The sequence below is a fragment of the Erinaceus europaeus genome, chromosome 23, assembly GCF_950295315.1.
Source record: "Erinaceus europaeus chromosome 23, mEriEur2.1, whole genome shotgun sequence".
NCBI lineage: Eukaryota > Metazoa > Chordata > Mammalia > Eulipotyphla > Erinaceidae > Erinaceus > Erinaceus europaeus.
Window position 1 is genome coordinate 13,074,142 of NC_080184.1, and position 18,493 is coordinate 13,092,634.

General features: G+C 56.9%; 1 protein-coding gene across 4 annotated transcripts in view; it reads right to left on the reverse strand.

Moving 5' to 3' along the window:
• Positions 1-47: 47 nt before the first annotated feature.
• Positions 48-18,493, reverse strand: part of MAST1 (microtubule associated serine/threonine kinase 1) — a 35,000-nt gene continuing 16,554 nt past the window's right edge. For all 4 annotated transcript variants that reach the window (XM_060181794.1, XM_060181793.1, XM_060181796.1 and 1 more), the window contains 16 exons: positions 15,535-15,620; positions 15,238-15,446; positions 13,106-13,244; positions 12,885-13,017; positions 11,997-12,162; positions 11,795-11,896; positions 11,471-11,593; positions 9,514-9,623; positions 8,779-8,957; positions 8,439-8,686; positions 6,370-6,576; positions 5,942-6,171; positions 5,151-5,273; positions 4,897-5,033; positions 2,658-2,845; positions 48-1,390 (listed from right to left, as the gene is read on the reverse strand). In XM_060181794.1, coding sequence (XP_060037777.1) covers positions 129-1,390; positions 2,658-2,845; positions 4,897-5,033; positions 5,151-5,273; positions 5,942-6,171; positions 6,370-6,576; positions 8,439-8,686; positions 8,779-8,957; positions 9,514-9,623; positions 11,471-11,593; positions 11,795-11,896; positions 11,997-12,162; positions 12,885-13,017; positions 13,106-13,244; positions 15,238-15,446; positions 15,535-15,620 — 3,642 coding nt within the window. In that variant the 3' untranslated portion in view covers positions 48-128. The remainder of the gene's footprint in view (positions 1,391-2,657; positions 2,846-4,896; positions 5,034-5,150; positions 5,274-5,941; positions 6,172-6,369; positions 6,577-8,438; positions 8,687-8,778; positions 8,958-9,513; positions 9,624-11,470; positions 11,594-11,794; positions 11,897-11,996; positions 12,163-12,884; positions 13,018-13,105; positions 13,245-15,237; positions 15,447-15,534; positions 15,621-18,493) is intronic.

The following is an 18,493-nucleotide window of genomic DNA, read 5'->3' on the forward strand; positions in this document are numbered from 1 at the left end:
ACGAGCACCCCCTTTGCCAGGGGTGCAGGCGGGGAACCCCAGAGAGCTCGGGGAACACGCTATGCTTTATTTATATGTGTACATATGTATAGAGACGCTGTACAGCACGAAGCCGGGCGCCCTCTGGGCTAGGGGCCCGGTGGCGTGGGGCAGGGCACCCCTTTTTTGCTCAGACCCGCTGGGGGCACAGCTTCTGCGGGGCACCTGGAAGACAGCCCCCCCTCGGGCTTGTGGGGCGCGCTGGGGAGGGAGGCCGCTGGGGCGGGGGGGCCTGCGCTGCTCGGCACGGGTTTCGTGGGGGCGGGCGGGGAGGGCGCGGGGGGCTCCGGGGACAGCTTGGGGGAGGCGGGCTTGGGGCGAGGCCCGCTCAGCGTGGTCCGCTCCTCCACCACCTCCAGCACCCAGCGCTCCCGGGGTACGGCCGACTCCGGCACCGGCTTGGAGTCTGCAGGGCCGCCGCCTCCGGGAAGGGCGCTGGGAGGCTGGGGCGCCTTGGCCTTGGGCCCGGGCCTGGCGGGCTCCACCACGATGGGCACCGGGGGCGCGCCCGCCTCCCCGGAGCTGCAGCGCCGGCCCGTCTCGTGTTCCTGCACGGGGCTCAGCGCCGCCTTGGCCACCGCCCGGGCCGCCCCGAGGGCTCCGTCGTCGGTCTGCGCGCCCTGGTGCCGCGGGCCGCCGGGGTCCCGCTCCAGGGTCCGGCCCCCGGGGGTGGTGGCCCGGGGCGGGGTGCCCGCCTCCCCGCCGCCGCCGCCGCCGCCGGGGGACTCCTTGTCCTTGGGGGGCCGGGACGCGCCGTCGGGCAGCGGCGGAGCGTCGGCGCCCAGGCTCAGGGGCGACTCCTGGCGGCCCAGGCGGCGCACGGCGACCTGGCGGGTGGCCCCCGGGGCCTCGACGGGGGGCGTCTCGCCGTCGGACTCGGCCAGGCTGTGCAGGGCCAGCTCGCCGTGGAAATCCTTGCGGAAATCCGGGTGGCCCACCTCGAGGCTGTGTTTGCGCAGCGCCCCCTTCTTGTCGGCGGCCAGGGAGGCGCCCAGCTTCTCGGCCGACTGCACGCGCTTGAGCAGCGGGGAGCGGGGGGGCTCGGCGCTCTTGGGGCGCGGCCGCACCACGGGCGGGGACGAGTGCAGCTTGGCCGGGAAGCTCTGCGTGGTGTGCGAGCTGCCCACCGTGTGGCCCGGCAGCGGCGGCGGCGAGGCCTGTGTCGGGGACGGCGTGTGCGCCAGCGGCGACAGCGGGATGTTGCCCGCAGACTTGCAGCGCGCCGAGCGGTACTGGCGGTGCAGCTTGGGGGACAGGCCGTGCAGGGTGCTGGGCCGCATGTGGTGAGAGGCCGACGACGCCGGCGAGTTGGGGGTGCTGGAGGCCGGGGAGCTGCTCTGGGAGGAGGCGCCTGCCGGGGGACGGACCAAGAGGGCGCTGGCGGTGGGGGGCGGGAGGATCCGCAGGGGCCCCAGCCTTGCCCACCGAAGCCCGGCCCTCGGCAGAAAGGTGCTGGGGGACCCGCAGCTGGCCCCGCCCACCTGGCGTGTGTCCACCCCGAGCCCCGCCCACTGCGGAGAAGCCCCTCCCCCAAGCAGGGGTCGGCATCTGGCCCCTGCCCACCTTAAACCCCGCTCACGGCCGCCAAATACTCCTGTGATTGACGCCCCCTGGTCCCGGCCACCTTGCAAAGGACCACTCTGGGCCCACATCACTGAGGCCCTGCCCGGGACCGACCGAGAAGTGCTTCTCAGACTGACTTCTTGCTCCGCCCAACTTGGGCCTCCCACAAGCCAGCCCCCCCCACCACAGGCATCACGTGATCCTGTGACTGGCTTCTGGCTCCACCCACGTTGCGTGGGTCCACTCTGAGCCCCGCCCGCGGCGGAGAAGGCCCGCCGGGCCCCCCCCACCCCGGCACCTAGCCCACCTCGCGGTTTCCCACCCCCGGGCCCCACCCACCTTAAGCCCCGCCCACACTCCGAACCGCCGTGGTTGGCTTCTGGCCCCGCCCACCTCGCGCATTTCCACCTTCATCCCGCCCACAGGCACCAAGTTCTCCTGTGATTGGCTGCTGGTTCCACCCTCGCGTCCACTTTGAGCCCCAATGAACGAAGCCCCGCCCACACCTGCCACGTGCCCTGTGATTGGCAGCTGGTCACCCTCATACATTTCCGCCTGGGCCACGCCCACCAAAGTCCCGCCCACAGCCACCGAGATCTCTCGTGACTGGCTTCTGGCCCTGCCTGCTGAAGCTACACCCATGCCTACTAAGTGCAGTGCAGCCCTTATTTGCAACCCATGGCCCTCCTCTGAGCCACCTTCAGAGCCACCCGCAGCCCCAGCCTCACCCTATGTGTGATATCGGGTACCCCATAATATGGTCCTTGGTGTCTCCCCTCGCGCCCTGCCATCGCGTGTATTCTCTGGTTTGAGCCCTTCCTCGCGTGCATCTCAGTCTCGGCCACTGTATGACTCGCCCCCCCCCAAATGCGCTCACATGCCCCCCCACACCCAGCCTGCGACCCTCAGCCCTGGCTATTCGACGCTCGGTACCCCCAAAGGCGCGACCTTAACCACACCATGTGATCTCAGTCTCCCTGACCTGTGGTCCTCAGCCACCACCCCACGTGTGACCCTCTGACGCCCCCGCTACTTGTCACCCCCCCCCAGCTCACCCAGGTAAGCGGAGTCGGGCGTGGAGCGGTAGCTGTGGGTGGGTGAGCGAGCGGGCAGCCCGTGGGTGGGCGAGCCCGGGAGGCTGTCGCTGGACGACAGCGAGCGGTTCAGGGAGGACAGCGAGCGGCTGGTGTGCAGCAGATTGGACTGCTTCGTGATCTTCCGGAAGAGGGAGCTGCGCTTCTTACTGGGGGTGGGAGAGAGGGACCTGTGACTCAAGCTCCAGAAGTCCGGGCCGGTCCCCGGGGGGCAGCCCACCCTGCAGGGACAGGCCCCTCTCCCGGGCAAAGCCCGCAGCCTGGCCCCTCCCACCGAGGCCACGCCCACCGGCTCCCGCCCCGCACGGTTCCCCGCTGCCTGCACAGCCCGTGCACATGGGATACAGCGGGTGACCTCCCTCCCGGGTGGCCCTCTCTGAGCCTCGGATCAAAGGAACACTGCTGACCTACCCACGCACCTCGCCCCAGGCCCCTCTGTCCCCACTTTGAAGGGAAGGAATGATTTCTCCGGCCTCCCCCGTCTTCCCCAGGATAAAACAAAAACCTTTCTCCCAGACTGACTAGACAGCATAACGGTTCTACAAAAAGGTTTCCTTCTGGCTTCCCACCTGCAGGGGAGTCGCTTCCCAGGCGGTGAAGCAGGTCTGCAGGTGTCTATCTTTCTCTCCCCCTCTCTGACTTCCCCATCTCTCTCCATTTCTCTCTGTCCTATCCAATACAACGACATCAATAGCAACAATAACTACAACAATAAAACAAGGTCAAAAAAGAGAATAAATAGAGGGTGGAGGGTAGATAGCATAATGGTTATGCAAACAGACTCTCATGCTTGAGGCTCCAAAGTCCCAGGTTCAGTCTCCCACACCACCATAAGCCAGAGCTGAACAGTGCTCTGGTTAAAAAAATTTAAAAAATAAAAAAATGAAAAAAAAAGTCTTTAAAAAAAAAAGAGAGAGAGAATAAATAGAAAGTCTGGCGGTAGCACAGCGGGTTAAGCGCAGGTGGTGCAAAGCACAAGGACCGGTGTAAGGATCCTGGTTTAAGCCCCCGGCTCCCCACCTGCAGGGGAGTCGCTTCACAAGCGGTGAAGCAGGTTTGTAGGTGTCTATATTTCTCTCTCCTTCTCTGTCTTCCCCTCCTCTCTCCATTTCTGTCTGTCCTATCCAACAACGATGACATCAACAACAGCAACTACAACAATAAAACAACAAGGGCAACAAATGGAAATAAATAAATATATTTATAAAAGGAATAAATAAAATATTTAAAGAATTAAAAAAACAACAAACAAAAAGGCGTTCTTGCTTGAGGCTCTGAGGACTCAGAGACAAAATCCAGCACCACCATCAGCCAGAGCTCTGGTGTGTCTCTCTGTATCTCTTTCATTAAAATTAATACATATTTTTAAATGCACACACTTTTCCTTCTTATTTATTTTTTTTACCAGAGCACTTCTCAGCTCTGGTTTCTGATGGTGTGGGGCACTGAACCTGAGGACATTAGAGCTTCAGGTACGGGAGTCTCTGTGTATAAACTCTTTGTATGCTATTTCTGCAGTCACTTTCTCTCTCTCTCTTTTTAAATCTTTATTTGATAGACAGCCAGAAATCAAGAGGGAAGGGGGTGATAGAAAGGGAGAGAGAGAGAGAGACACCTGCAACACTGCTTCACCACTTGCAAAGCTTTCCCCCTGCAGGTGGGGACCAGGAGCACGAACTTGGGTCCTTGCGCACTGTAATGTCTCAGCCCCTTTCTCAACCAAGCTTTTGTTTGTTTGTTTATTTTTTTTACCAGAGCACTGTTTAGCTCTGGTTTATGGGGGGGAAGGGAATTGAACCTGGGACATTGGCGCCTCAGGCACTAGAGTGTCTGTGCAGAATCACTGTGCTATCTACACGCAGCGACCCGCCCCCTTACTCTACCGTCTCAATACAACCAGAGACCGGCCATACAAGTGCAATCCCACAGCGCCTAGGGCTCAGCTCATAAGCTCCGCCCAGCTCCTTTCCCAGGCTCTTCCTAGCCCCGCCCACCTCACACACGCCCCGCCTCGGTGCCCCGCTGACCCCGCCCACCAAATCCCGCCCACTGCAGAGAAGGGCTCCCAGCACTTCTAGCTTCTGGCCCCGCCCGCCCATGACCTCAAACCGCCCTCAGTGGGCTTTTTATGGCCACGCCCACCACCAGTCATTGGCTCCTCTCCCCCAGAATCCCCGCCCACCCAGCCGGCCCCGCCCACCTCTCCTGGCCCTCCTTGGCCGAAGGCCGCTTGTTCCTCCGGGCCATCTTGGCTTTGTAGCTGCTTCTCCGCGCCGGGCCAATGCGGATGGAGGTATTTTCAAAGGGCGTCGTGGTCACCGCCACTTTGTTGCCGCTCTGGAGGGAGACGGGAAGGGGAAACAAGTCCAGATCCCTTTGGGGTCGCTCCCCCACACCCGGCTCCTCGTCCCAACGCCCACCCCCACCCCCCGACCCCCCGCCTTGCACACACACCTTAAGGATCAGCTCCACCACCTCGGGATGCACCATGCCGTGCACCGGCTCTCCGTTCACGTGAGTGATCAGGTCCCCCGCACAGAGCCCCGCCTCCTGGGCAGGACCCCCCTCCTCCACGTGCTGCAGGAAGGGGTCACGGGATGGGGGGCAGAGATAACGGAATTGACAAGGACGCCAGGCTGTGGTGCATTCAGTAGAGCGCACAGGCTACAGTGCACAAAGACCTGGGCTCGAGCCTCTCCCCTCTCAATTTCTGCCTACCCTAAAGAAATAACAAAAGGGGGCCGGGTGGTGGTGCACCTGGTCGAGCGCACATATCACCATGAGCAAGGACCTGAGTTCAAGTCACCCAGTCCCCACCTGCAGGGGGAAGCTTCACGAGTGGTGAAGCAGGGCTGCGGGTCTGTCTTTTCAAAAAATTATTTACTTTTTCCTACTTATTAGATAGGGACAGAGAGAAAGCAAGGGGGAGGGGGAGAGAGAGACAGAGACACACCTGCAGCTCTGCCTCACCGCTTGTGAAGCTTTCCCCTTGCAGAGGGGGACGAGGGGCTTGAACCTGTGTCCTTGCGTAGTGTAATGTGTGCGCTAAACCAGGTGCGCCACCACCTGGTGCCTCTCTCTCTCCCCTCCTCTTAAAATTTCTCTGTCTATACAACAGATTAAAATAAAATGTGCGGACTCTCCCCTCAATGTCAGGCCCAGAGGGTCTCATTCCTGGGTCGGGGGGCAGGGGGCTGGGTGTCAGAGCGCCCCTCTGTGTGCGGACCCCAGACGGCCGTGCTCACCCAGACGATGTGGTGCACGCTGTAGACGTCCGAGTCGCCCATGTAGACGCGGATGGCGCGCAGGGTGAAGCCGTACTTCTTGCCCGAGCGCTGGATGGTGATGGGGGAACGGAGCCCGCTGACGGCCGGGGAGTAGTCGCGGCTGGGGGACGAGTCTCGCGAAGACGGGTTGGAGGACAGGGAGCGGGGGGACATGGGGCTGGCCAGCGGCGAGCTGCCGTGGGGGTCCACTGCGGGCACAGGCAAGGACGAGAGAGCGACCCGGCGGTTCCCGGCGGCGGCTCCTCCCACCGCCCCGGCCCGGGGTTCTCATTGGCCCGCCACTGTGTCAATCACCGCGGTCGGAGCCCACTCCGCGCGTCTATTGGACGCTCCCCGAAAGCCCCGCCCCCTCCCCCAGTGTGGGGCCCGGCTTGTCAATCAATCACCTGCAGGAATCATGACCGACAGGGCCGTGGCGGAGGCGGATTTGATGACTTTGCCGCCGGTCCGGGAGGGTCGTTTCTCCACCGCGGGGTCCCCGGAGAGCTGCTGGTGCCGCGCACGGCGCAGAACGAGGTCGTTGGTGGCCCGGGGACCCGCTGGGTCTGCGTCCTTCGAGGGGGCGCAGAGGTCGCCTGGGCGGGGGCGGTCAGCTGTGACGGGGGCAGGGTGGGGGGTACGGTCAGGGGGTCATCAAAGGTCACAGATTCCCTATGACTTGTGGCAAACCCCCTCCCACATTTTATTTTGTTTTTATTTCATTTTGGCACCTTTGCAATTCCACGACTCCTGGTGGCCTTTTTTTTCTTTTTCTCCCCCCCCCTTTTAGTGTGTTTCTTTTCATATATATAATTTATCTGATAAAAGAGAGAAATTGAGAGAAGGGGAAGACAGAGAGGGAGAGAAAGACAGAGAGGTCGTTGGTGGCCCGAGGACCCGCTGCTGGTGGTGCTGGGGACTGAACCTAGAACCTCTGAGCCTCAGGGAGGAGAGACTGCAGAATCACTGTGCTGTCTCCCACTTAAAAACAATATTTACTTGGGAGTCGGGCGGTAGCGCATTGGGTTAAGCGCAGGTGGCACAAAGCAGAAGGACTGGCGTAAGGATCTCGGTTCAAGCTCCAGGCTCCCCACCTGCAGGGGAGTCGCTTCACAAGCAGTGACACAGGTCTGCAGGTGTCTGTCTTTCTCTCCCCCTCTCTGTCTTCCCCTCCTCTCTCTCTTCCCGTGCATGGTGGTTTGGTGTCAAGGGTGCACTGTCTTGGTCCCCCTTTGCTAAGCCTCTTGCTCGCTGGACTGTGAGTTTTGTGGGTGCAGATGACCCAAGTCTCTAGAATGCCTCCAGATAGATATGGCTGGTGATCCAGCATAGAATTCAGGCCCTTCTTCATGTTGATGGGAAGCACAGACTGCGACGTGAAGAGGGGGTGTGAGCTTACAGTAATATCACCAGTGGCCAGGAGGGGGCGCAGCGGACCAAGCTTTGGACTCGGAAGCCTGAGGTCCTGAGTTCAATCCTTGGCATCACATGGGCCAGAAGGAGGCTCTGCTTCTCTCTTCTTCTCTCTAATAAATAAATCTTTCTTTTTTTCCCCCTAAGGCTGGGGAAGGGGTTCGGGTGTCGGCGCACCTGGTTAAGCACGCACATTACAGTGAGGTGAACCCAGGTTCAAACACCACCCCCACCTGCAGGGGGGAAAGCTTCATGAGCCGTGAAGCAGGGCTGCAGGTGTCTCTCTGTCTCGCTCCCTCTGTCTCCCCCTTCCCTCTCAACTTCTCTCTGTCTCTATCCAAGATAAATAAATAAATATATATTTTTAAAAGACTAGGGTGGGGGAGTCGGGCTGTAGCGCAGGTGGCGCAAAGCGCAAGGACTGGTATAAGGATCCCGGTTTGAGCCCCCGGCTCCCCGCCTGCAGGGGAGTCGCTTCCCAGGCGGTGAAGCAGGTCTGCAGGTGTCTGTCTTTCTCTCCCCCTCTCTGTCTTCCCTCCTCTCTCCATTTCTCTCTGTCCTAACAACGATGACATCAATAACAACAACAAAAAAAAACTGCAAGGGCAACAAAAAGGAACATAAATAAATAAATAAATAAAATGTTTTTAAAAAAGAGACTAGGGTCAGGAGGCTGGGCAATGGTGCACCCAGCTGAGTGCACGTGTTACTGTGTACAAGGGTCCAGGTTCAAGACTTCTCTCTTCACCTGCGGGGGGAGGTGGATCCTTCATGAGTGGCGAAGCAAGGCTCCAGGAGTCTCTCAGTCTTTCTTCCTCTCTATCTACCCCTCCCCTCTCAATTGCTCTCTGTCCTATCAAATAAAACAAGAGAGAAAAAGAAGAACTGGCCGCCGGGACTGTTGGATTATTAGTGCCACCACTGAGCCGAGGCTTACCCGCGGTGGCAATTAAAAATAAATAGTTAAATAAATAATAAACAGAATTAAAACAAACACTTAAAAAGACTAGGATCAATGGATGCTCTGGGGGGATGTTGGGAAGTGGACAGACTGGGTGCTTACTGGCTTCCGGGTCGCAGGAGCTGGGAGTGGCATCGCCTGGAGCTCCCTCCTTGGGGGTCCGCACCTCCAGGGATCCTGGGGGGTCGGAGCTGGGCCGGGGAGGCCTGCGCAGCCGCGCGTCGTCCTCGTCCTCCTGGGGGGCGCTGAAGCGGCTGGGCTCCAGCAGCGCTGAGAACCTGCGGCGGGCCCCCAGCGGGGGGCTGGCCTCCCCCTCCAGGAAGCTGGCCTCGGATGCCGAGAAGCGCTTGCTGTGGGGAGCGGGGTGTGGTCAGAGGGAGAGGCATCCCCCACGTGGGGGGGGACCCCACCGACCCATCAGTAGAGGCCAATGCCCGCTCACATCTCGGGCGAGCCCCCTCGCCAGGTCTTCTCGCGCAGGGTCAGGCCACCCAGGCCCTCCCGCTTGCCGGCCACCTTCTCCTCAGTGCCCTTGGCGCCTGGATCCCGCTTGTTAGGCCCCGTCGCCGCCACGGGGGTCTTGGGCTCCTGCTGGGACAGCTGCTCCATGCTGCTATATACCTGCAAAGGCCTCCAGGGGTTCAGCTCAGGCCCCGCCCCACAAGCGGAGGCTCCGCCCCATTGTCAGCCCCGCCCACACCAAGTCAGACTCCTCTCTGGCCACGCCCACCGGGGCTAGTCCCGCCCACATTAGCCGCACCCCTAAACCCCAGCCTCCCAGCGCTGACTCGGCCCCCCCCAAGCTTGGGTTCCATGTTCCACTCCCCCTTTCTGCGGTGGAACACCCCTAAGCCCACCCCCTCCCAACTAGCTCCACCCACCCAGCTCAGGCTCCACCCATCAGCTCTCACTCCGCCCCCAAAGCACAGGCCTGTCACTCTGCTCTGTGCCCCTGTGTCTGCCCCGCTCCCAGCCCCTGCTTGTCTCCTAGCCACGCCCCCCCAGACCGTGCCCCGCCCTCAGGCCCTGTCACTCCGCTAGCTCCGCCCCCAGAGATGGCCCCGCCCTTCCACGCCCTGTCACTCTCCCAGCTCCACCTTCAACTCCTGCCCCACTGTCTGGGCCTCTGTCAAACCCGGCCCCGCCCCCAGGCTCTGTCACTCTGTCCCACGCCCACCTTGCTGAAGCGGGGCGAGCAGGAGGAGAACTGGCGGATCTCCACGGGCTCCTCCTCCGTCGTGTCGTCCTCATCGTAGGAGTTGACATGGTGGTACCTGTCCGAGCGGGCTGGGCGGGGGGTGGCGGGGGCCGTGACCGTGGGCAGGGGTCCACGACACGCGCCACACCCCGACGGAACCTGCCCCTGCTTCCATGGGCAGCTCACGGGACTCGAACACAACAGATCGCAGGTTTGATTCCCGGCACTACCAACAGCATGCTGGAGGGCCCGGGTTCAAGGCCCCCGTTCCCACATGCAGGGGGAAGATTCACCAATTGGTAGAGCAACGCTACACGTGTCTCCCTCTATAATAGTTTCTCTCTGTGTCTGTTAGAAAGAAAAGGCTGGGGAGGCAGCATAATAGTTATGAAAACACTTTCCCTGCCTGAGGCACCAAAGGTCCCAGGTTCAATCCCCAGCACCATCATCAGCCAGAGCTGAGCAAGGACTCTGGGAAAATAAAAGGAGACAAGGGGAGGTGGGAGGATGGCTTCTCGGAATGGTGTACTCATCAAAGAGGCTGGTGAGAAAAAGAAAAGAAAAGAAAATGCTCGGGCAATGGATCGACCTGTCGACGTCCATGTCCAGCGGAGAAGCAATTACAGAAGCCAGACCTTCCACTTTCTGCAGCCCATAAGGAATTTGGGTCCATAGCCCCCCAACAACGATAAAGAATAGGGAAGCTCCGGGGGTGGCACACCTGCTTGAATGCACATGTTATAATGCATAAGGACTTGGGTTCGAGCCCACAGTCCCCACCTGTTGGAGGAAAGCTTCATGAGTGGTGAAGCAGGTCTGCAGGTCTCTCTCTCTCTCTCTCTCCCTATTTTCCCCTCCCCTTTTGAGGTCTGACTGTCTGTATACAATAAATAAAGATAATGATTTTTAAAAGTTTTTAAAAATAGGGTAGCTGTGGTCTGGGAGGTGGCACAGTGGATAAAGCATTGGACTCTCAAGCATGAGGTCCTGAGTTCAATCCCCAGCAGCACATGTACCAGACTGATGTCTGGTTCTTTCTCTCTCTCCTCCTATCTTTCCAATTGATAAATAAATAAAAATTAAAAAATAGGGTAGCTTCCAATGGAGGGGGGTGAGACACAGAAATCTGGGGGTGCTAATTGTCTGGAATTGTACCCCTCTTATCGCACAATCTTGTCTACATCACTAATAAAAAGGAAATCAAAAAACCTTAATAACTGAAATAAATCTTAAAACACACACAAACTTCAGAGGTCAGAGAACATGCATGCGTGAGGTTCCTACTTCAGTCCTTGGTACTACGTGACCAGAATGCCTCTCTTTCTTTTTTCATTTCTAAAAATATTTATTTTCCCTTTTGTTGCCCTTGTTTTTTTATTGTTGTTGTAGTTATTATTGATGTCGTCGTTGTTGGGTAGGACAGAGAGAAATGGAGAGAGGAGGGGAAGACAGAGGGGGAGAGAAAGACAAGACACCTGCAGACCTGCTACACCGCCTGGGAAGCGACTCCCCTGCAGGTGGAGAGCCCGGGGCTTGAACCGGGATCCTTATGCCAGTCCTCGCGCTTTGCACCACCTACGCTCCACCTGCTGCGCTACCGCCCAACTCCTAAGGCTAGCTCTCTCTCTCTCTCTCCCTTATTTGCATATCCCTGTCTCTGCCTCATGTGAAACTCTCATATGTAATCAATAAGATCAAATTTTAACTGAAAGGGGAATGCTGCCCCAATCAGGTCACGCCCACTGCAGACTACACCCTTTTAGATCATCTTCAATCAAACTCTGCAGGCCACGCCCACCCAGGCCACGCCCCTCTGCCTGCCCTCTGCTTTAGAGGCAGCTCCCCTACCCAGCCCAGCCCCAGGCTCCCCCAAGTCCCCTCCCTGGGGATCCCTACCCTCAACTCCAGCCCCTCTCCCGCACCCCCACCCCCTCACTGTCGAAATAGCTGGTGTCATCCTCAGATTCCAGGTGGGGGATAAACTCGGCTTTCTGTCGCAGGAGGCCCGTCCAATCCAGGTCCCGGAAGAAGCTGTGCTGTTTGACCTCGAAGGCGCCACCTGGGGGCAGAATTGGGGCGTCAGCATGGGCGCGGGGTATCCAGGAGGCCATGCAGTGAGCTCCCCACATATGCCTCCTGTCTCTAGAGTAGGAGAGAGAATCCACAGCACCTGTAACCCAGGCTGGGGATAAGGAACCCACCCCTCCCTGTCTCACTCCAGCACCCCCACCCCACAGTCTGTCCAGGGGACGCCCCTAACCTGCCCCCAGGCGGACCAAGGGATTGGTCTGCAGAAGGTTGGAGATCAGAAGCTGGGCGTCCGGGGGCAGGGCCTCCTCCCCCTCTGGCCACAGAATGTCATCTGTAGAGTGAGGCAGGGCCGGCAGGGGGTCACTTTGTGGGAGGCAGGGGCGCCCCTAGGGTGGCCCGTAGCCGGCCCCCACGGAGGGAGGCCCACGCACCGCTGATGACCTGCCCAAACAGCTCTTCTGGGGTGTCGCCGAAAAAAGGCACGCAGCCCACCAGGAACTCATAGAGGATGATGCCCATGGCCCACCAGTCCACCGGCTTGCCGTAACCCTGGCGCAGGATGACCTCGGGGGCGATGTACTCTGGGGTTCCGCACACCTAGGAGCAGGACGTAAGTCCCAACGGGCACAGCGGGCCCAAGGGAAGTGGGGAGGGGACAGCCAGGAGGAGCGGGGAGTCCCAGGACAAGCCACCCAACTGGTGTCCCCGGAGGGTCTCTCAGCACCATGCACAGCACCCAGGGAGCCCATGGAGGGTGGGCAGGGCTGTGGGGTCTCTCCTCTCTCAGCACCAGGCACAGCACCCAGGGAGCCCATGGAGGGTGGGCAGGGCTGTGGGGTCTCTCCTCTCTCAGCACCATGGACAGCACCCAGGGAGCCCATGGAGGGTGGGCAGGGCTGTGGGGTCTCTCCTCTCTCAGCACCATGGACAGCACCCAGGGAAACCATGGAGGGTGGGCAGGACTGTGGGGTGTCTCCTCTCTCAGCACCATGCACAGCACCCAGGGAGCCCATGGAGGGTGGGCAGGGCTGTGGGGTCTCTCCTCTCTCAGCACCATGGACAGCACCCAGGGAGCCCCATGGAGGGTGGGCAGAGCTGTGGGGTCTCTCCTCTCTCAGCACCATGGACAGCACCCAGGGAGCCCCATGGAGGGTGGGCAGGCCTGGGGGTCTCTCCTCTCTCAGTACCAGGCACAGCACCCAGGGAGTCCATGGAGGGTGGGCAGGCCTGGGGGTCTCTCCTCTCTCAGCACCATGGACAGCTCTCAAGATCTCTATGGAGTGTCCCAGGGGTCTCCTTCATTCCCCCAACTCATGCACCTGCTTATCCAGGAACTCCCGTGCATCCTTCTCAATGTGGCCCTCATAAAGGTTGGTGGTCAAGCTCATGAGCCCCATCTTGGACAGGCCAAAGTCAGTCAGCTTGATGTGGCCCATGGAGGTGATGAGGAGGCTGCAGGGAGGAGGTGTCCAGCTGTGTGTGTGTGCACCCCAGACCTGTCCCCACTGGTCTCACTGCCACCCCTCAAGGCAGGGCTCACTTGTCTGGCTTGAGATCCCGGTGCACGATGCCGTAGTTGTGCAAATACTCCAGGGCCAGCACAGTCTCTGCAAAGTACATGCGAGCCATCTCCACGGGCAGTGCCCCAATGTTCTTCAGCAGCGTGGCACAGTCCCCCCCTGAACAGAAGGACAGACATCCACCCAAAGTGAGGAAGGGGGTGTCCCAGGGAAGGTAAAGCATTAAATTTCTCTCATCTCCTTTCTCAGTGCCATGGGCAGCACCCAGGGAGCCCCATGGATAGTGGGCAGGGCTGTGGGGTCTCTCCTCTCTCAGCACCAGGCCAGCACCCAGGGAGCCCATGGAGGGTGGGCAGGGCTGTGGGGTCTCTCCTCTCTCAGCACCATGGACAGCACCCAGGGAGCCCCATGGAGGGTGGGCAGGGCTGTGGGGTCTCTCCTCTCTCAACACCATGCACAGCACCCAGGGAGCCCCATGGAGGGTGGGCAGGGCTGTGGGGTCTCTCCTCTCTCAGCACCATGGGCAGCACCCAGGGAGCCCCATGGAGGGTGGGCAGGGCTGTGGGGTCTCTCCTCTCTCAGCACCATGGGCAGCACCCAGGGAGCCCCATGGAGGGTGAACAGGGCTGTTGGGTTTCTCTTTTCTCTAGATAAAGTGGGAAAAATAAAAACTGGACCAGGGGAATCGGGCGGTGGCACAGCGGGTTAAGCGCTCGTGGCACAAAGCACAAGGACTGGCATAAGGATCCCGGTTTGAGCCCCAGCTCCCCACCTGCAGGGGAGTCGCTTCCCAGGCGGTGAAGCAGGTCTGCAGGTGTCTGTCTTTCTCTCCCCCCTCTGTCTTCCCCTCCTCTCTCCATTTCTCTCTGTCCTATCCAACAACAACGACATCAATAACCACAAGAATGCTAAACAACAAGGGCAACAAAATGGAAAATAAATAAATATTTTAAAAATATTAAAAAATAAAAAATAATAAAAATAAAACTGGACCAAGGAATCTGCTCACTGGTATCATGCACACATGAAACTCTGAGTTCACTCTCTTACATCATGTAAAAAAGAAATAAAATTTGACTTAAAAATAGACTTTAGTTCGTGTGACTATAAGGCCCCAGGTTCAATCCCCAGCACCACTGTGCCAGAGCTGAGCAGTGCTGTGGTTAAAGATAATATTAACATAAATAAAGTGAAGAAGTGGATGGATAAGCAGATTGATAATCAGCCCATAGAAAGATGAGGGGTGAAGCAATGGCGCAAAAATATGTGGGTGAAAAAATCAATTAGCAAGCAAGTAAATGAGAGGATGGATGTATGGGTTATGAGCTTAAGAATGAACAGATGGTGCTCTGGGAGGTGGTGCAGTGGATAAAACACTGGACTCTCAGCTTGAGGTCCTGAGTTCAATCCCTGGAATCACAGAGACGAGAGTGATGTCTGGTTCTTTCTCTCTCTCCTCCTCTTTCTCATGAATAAATAATTAAAATATTTTTAAAACAAGAATGAATGAATGAAATGATGAATGAACAGAGGAAGAATCTTAGGATGGGAAGATTGATAGATGGAATAATGGATGATAGAAAAATGGTTGGATGATTTATGGATGGATGGATGGATACATGGATGATGGATGCATGAGGAGTTATGGATGGATGGAAGGATGGATGGATGGATGGATGGATTAGTGGGTGGGTGGATGGATGTATGGATTATTGAGTGGATGGGTGGATGGATAGATTATTGAGTGGATGGGTGGATGGATGGCTTATTGAGTGGATGGGTAGATGGATGGATGGATGGGTGGGTGAAAGTTGGATGGACAGAGAAATGGATGGATTAGTGGATGGATGGATGATGCTTGGATGATGGAAGGATGGATGGATGGATGAACAATTTGCACTTCGATAGACAGATGGAGAAACTGGTAAACTGGCCAACAGACAAGTGGAACATTGGCAAGACAGAAGGATGATTGAATCTGAATGGCTAAATTGATCTTGGACAAAATGAAAAAAAAAAAACTTAGCAAATGGAGCCATAGCCGGGGAGCAGAGCACATGCCCAGGTTCAACCCCAGCGCTGCCCTCTCCCTCACCACAACCAGGGCACGGGCCCCCTCCCCATCGAGCCCGGGCCAGGTCCCGGCGCCCACCTTCCACATACTCCATGACCATGCAGAGGTGGCGGCGCGTCTCGAAGGAGCAGAACATGCCCACCACGAAGGGGTTCTCGGCGAAGGTGAGGATGTCACGCTCCACGAAGGCCTGCTGGATCTGGTTCCGCAGGATCAGGTTCTGCTTGTTGATCTTTTTCATGGCGAAGCGCTGTCGCGTGTCCCGGTGGCGCACCAGGTAGACAGCCCTGCGGGGGCAGAAGGCAAGGGCCGCCGTCACCTCCGAGGTGCTCGGCCGCCACCACCCTTCCCCCGCCAGAGCCCCGGGTGGCTCACCCATAGGCGCCATTGCTGATGAGTTTGATGGTGTCAAAGTCGTTCTCGCCTGGGGGCTTCTTGGCCTTGGTGGCTGTCCCACGGCCCTGGGACAGGGGAGAGAGGTGGGGCCCACCACAACCACCATCACCACCATCATCATTATTAGTGAAAGAATAGAACGAGCATCAGGTCAAAGTGTAAGAATGTAAAGGCATAGACCTGGGCAGTAGAACTCACGTCCTTACAGGACAGATGATAGAAGTAGGGGAGAATGAGTGGATGATGAACGGAGGGGTGGTGGGTGAATAGATTAATGGGTAATATAAGATGTCAGATGATGAGAGGATGGTGGATAGATGGGTGGATGGATGGATCAAAATTTGGATGAATGATGAATGGATGGATGGATGGATGGATGGAGTGATCAATGGACGGAAGGGTGTGTGAATGTATGGATGAATGATGGGTGGATGGAATGATCAATGGATGGAAGGGTGAACTGATGAGTGGATGCATGGGTGTATGGATGGGTGAACTGGTCAATGAACAGATGATGGAAAGATGGTTGTTGATAGATGGTGGGTGGAAAGATGAATGGATGGATAGTGAGCAGGTGGATTATGGATAGGTAGATGGAACTATTCATCCATCCATTATCTATTAATCCATCCATCCATCCTTCCATCAATTATCCAACCACCCCTGCTGTCGACCATCCACCATCCTTCTGTCACCTGTCCATCCACTAATAGATTCTCCCATCCCGTTCACAGTTCTTATTTATTTATTTAGATAGAGGGAGAGATCCAGAGCAGGAGAGACTGAGAGAAGATGAAGGGTGGAGGGTAGATAGCATAATGGTTATGCAGAGACTTTCATGCCTGAGGATTCAAAGTTCCAGGTTCAATCCTCAGCACCACCATAAGTCAGAGCTAAGGAGTGCTCTGGGAGAGAGAGAGCGAGCATACTGTTCCTCCAATCATGAAGCTTGCCCTGGTTGTCCTATCTATCTATCTATCTATCTATCTATCTCTCTCTCTCTCTCTCCCCCTCTCTCTTTCGTTTGATAAGACAGAGAACAATTGATAGGGAAAATGAAAGAAAGACAGAGACAAAAAATGAAAGAAAAGAAAGACAGAGACACCAGGAGTCCAGTGATAGCACAGCAGGGTAAGCGCAGGTGGTGTAAAGTGCAAGGACCGGCATAAGGATCCCGGTTCGAGCCCCCAGCTCCCCACTTGTAGGGGAGTCGATTCACAGGCAGTAAAGCAGGTCTGCAGGTGTCTGTCTTTCTCTTCCCCTCTCTGTCTTCCCCTCCTCTCTCCATTTCTCTCTGTCCTATCTAACAATGATGACATCATCAACAACAAAAATAATAACTACAACAATGAAAAAACAACTAGGGCAACAAAAGGGAAAATAAATAAATAAGAAAGAAAGAGACAGCGGTGGCCCTGCTCCACTGCTTGCAAAGCTTCCCCTGCAGATGGAGGCAGGGGAACTTGAACTCAGATCCCTGTGCATGGTGATGAGAACACTCCACTAGGTGTGCCAGCCCCCAGACCCTTGAAGGTTCCCCTCTTGCTGGTGCTCTTAGGCACCTGGGTCTCTGCATACAGGACCTCCTAGAAAACCCAAGTGGAGACCACAGGCACATCTCCCTCCTAACACACCTGCCCACATGCTGATGGAGCCTGGTGGTGGGGCAGCTTCCCATCTGTCAAACTGTTGACAGACAGACAGACAGACAGCCCACCCACTTGCTGAGGGAGCTTCCCTTCAGTAGGTTAAACAGATCACTGGACCAGTTAAAATAGCTGAGTTGAATAGTGCATAACTTTGGATGTGAGAGACCCAGGTTAAAGTCCACCACACACTTCCATGCTGTGATCTCTTTCCCTTTGGAGAGATAGAGATAGAGAGAGAGGGCCAGGGGATGGCACATCTGGTTAAGCACACACATTACAGTGTGCAAGGACCCAGATTGAAGCACCTGGTCCCCACCTGCAGGGGGAAAGCTTCATGCGTGGTGAAGATTATGACTCTAAATTCCCAGGTTCAACCCCCTATGCTGTCTCCCTGACCATAAATAATGTTCTAAAGATTTTTAAAACTTGGGTGGGGTTAGATAGCATAATGGTTATGCAAAGAGACTCTCATTCCTGAGGCTCTGAAGACCCAGGTTCAATCTCCCACATCACTATAAACCAGAGCTGAGAAGTGCTCTGGTAAAAAAAAAAAAAAAAAAAGATTTTCCCCCATTATTCTTGCCCTTGTTGTTGCACTTGTTGTAGTTGTTATTGTTGTCATAGCTGTCACTGTTGGATAGGACAGAGAGAAATAGAGAGAGGAGGGAAAGACAGAGAGGGGGAGAGAAAGAGAGAGACCTGCAGACCTGCTTCACCACTTGTGAAGCGACTCCCCTGCAGGTGGGGAGCCAGGGGCTCGACCCAGGATCCTTCCTCCAGTCCCTGAGCTCTGCACCCTGTGTGCTTAACCCACTGCGCTACCGCCTGACTCCCAGAAAAGATTTTTTAAAACTTTGACAGGTCAGAGAGGAATTTTAAGAAGGATAGTGAGGAAGAGGAGAAAGAGAGACTTGCAGCCCTGCTCCACTGCTCATGAAGCTTCCCTCATATGGGGGGGGGACTGTGGGCTTGAACCTGGGTCCTTACACTTCTCAATATTTTATTTATTTATTTTTTAACTGGAGCACTGATCAGCTCTGGCTTATGGTGGTGCAGGGAACTGAACCTGGGACTTTGGAGCCTCAGACATGAGAGTCTCATTGCATAACTATTATGCTATCCACCACCACCCTACTTTGTTTTTTTTAAGGAAGGCTTGCCCAGTGAAAGGAAGTAAGATCCCTAGAGGTGGAGCTGAGGTGGACTGACATGACAGAATGGGAAACTGAGGCTGGGGCAGGGTGGGAGGAGACAGATAGCCGAGAAGCAGCAGAGTCCCAAACCTCCAG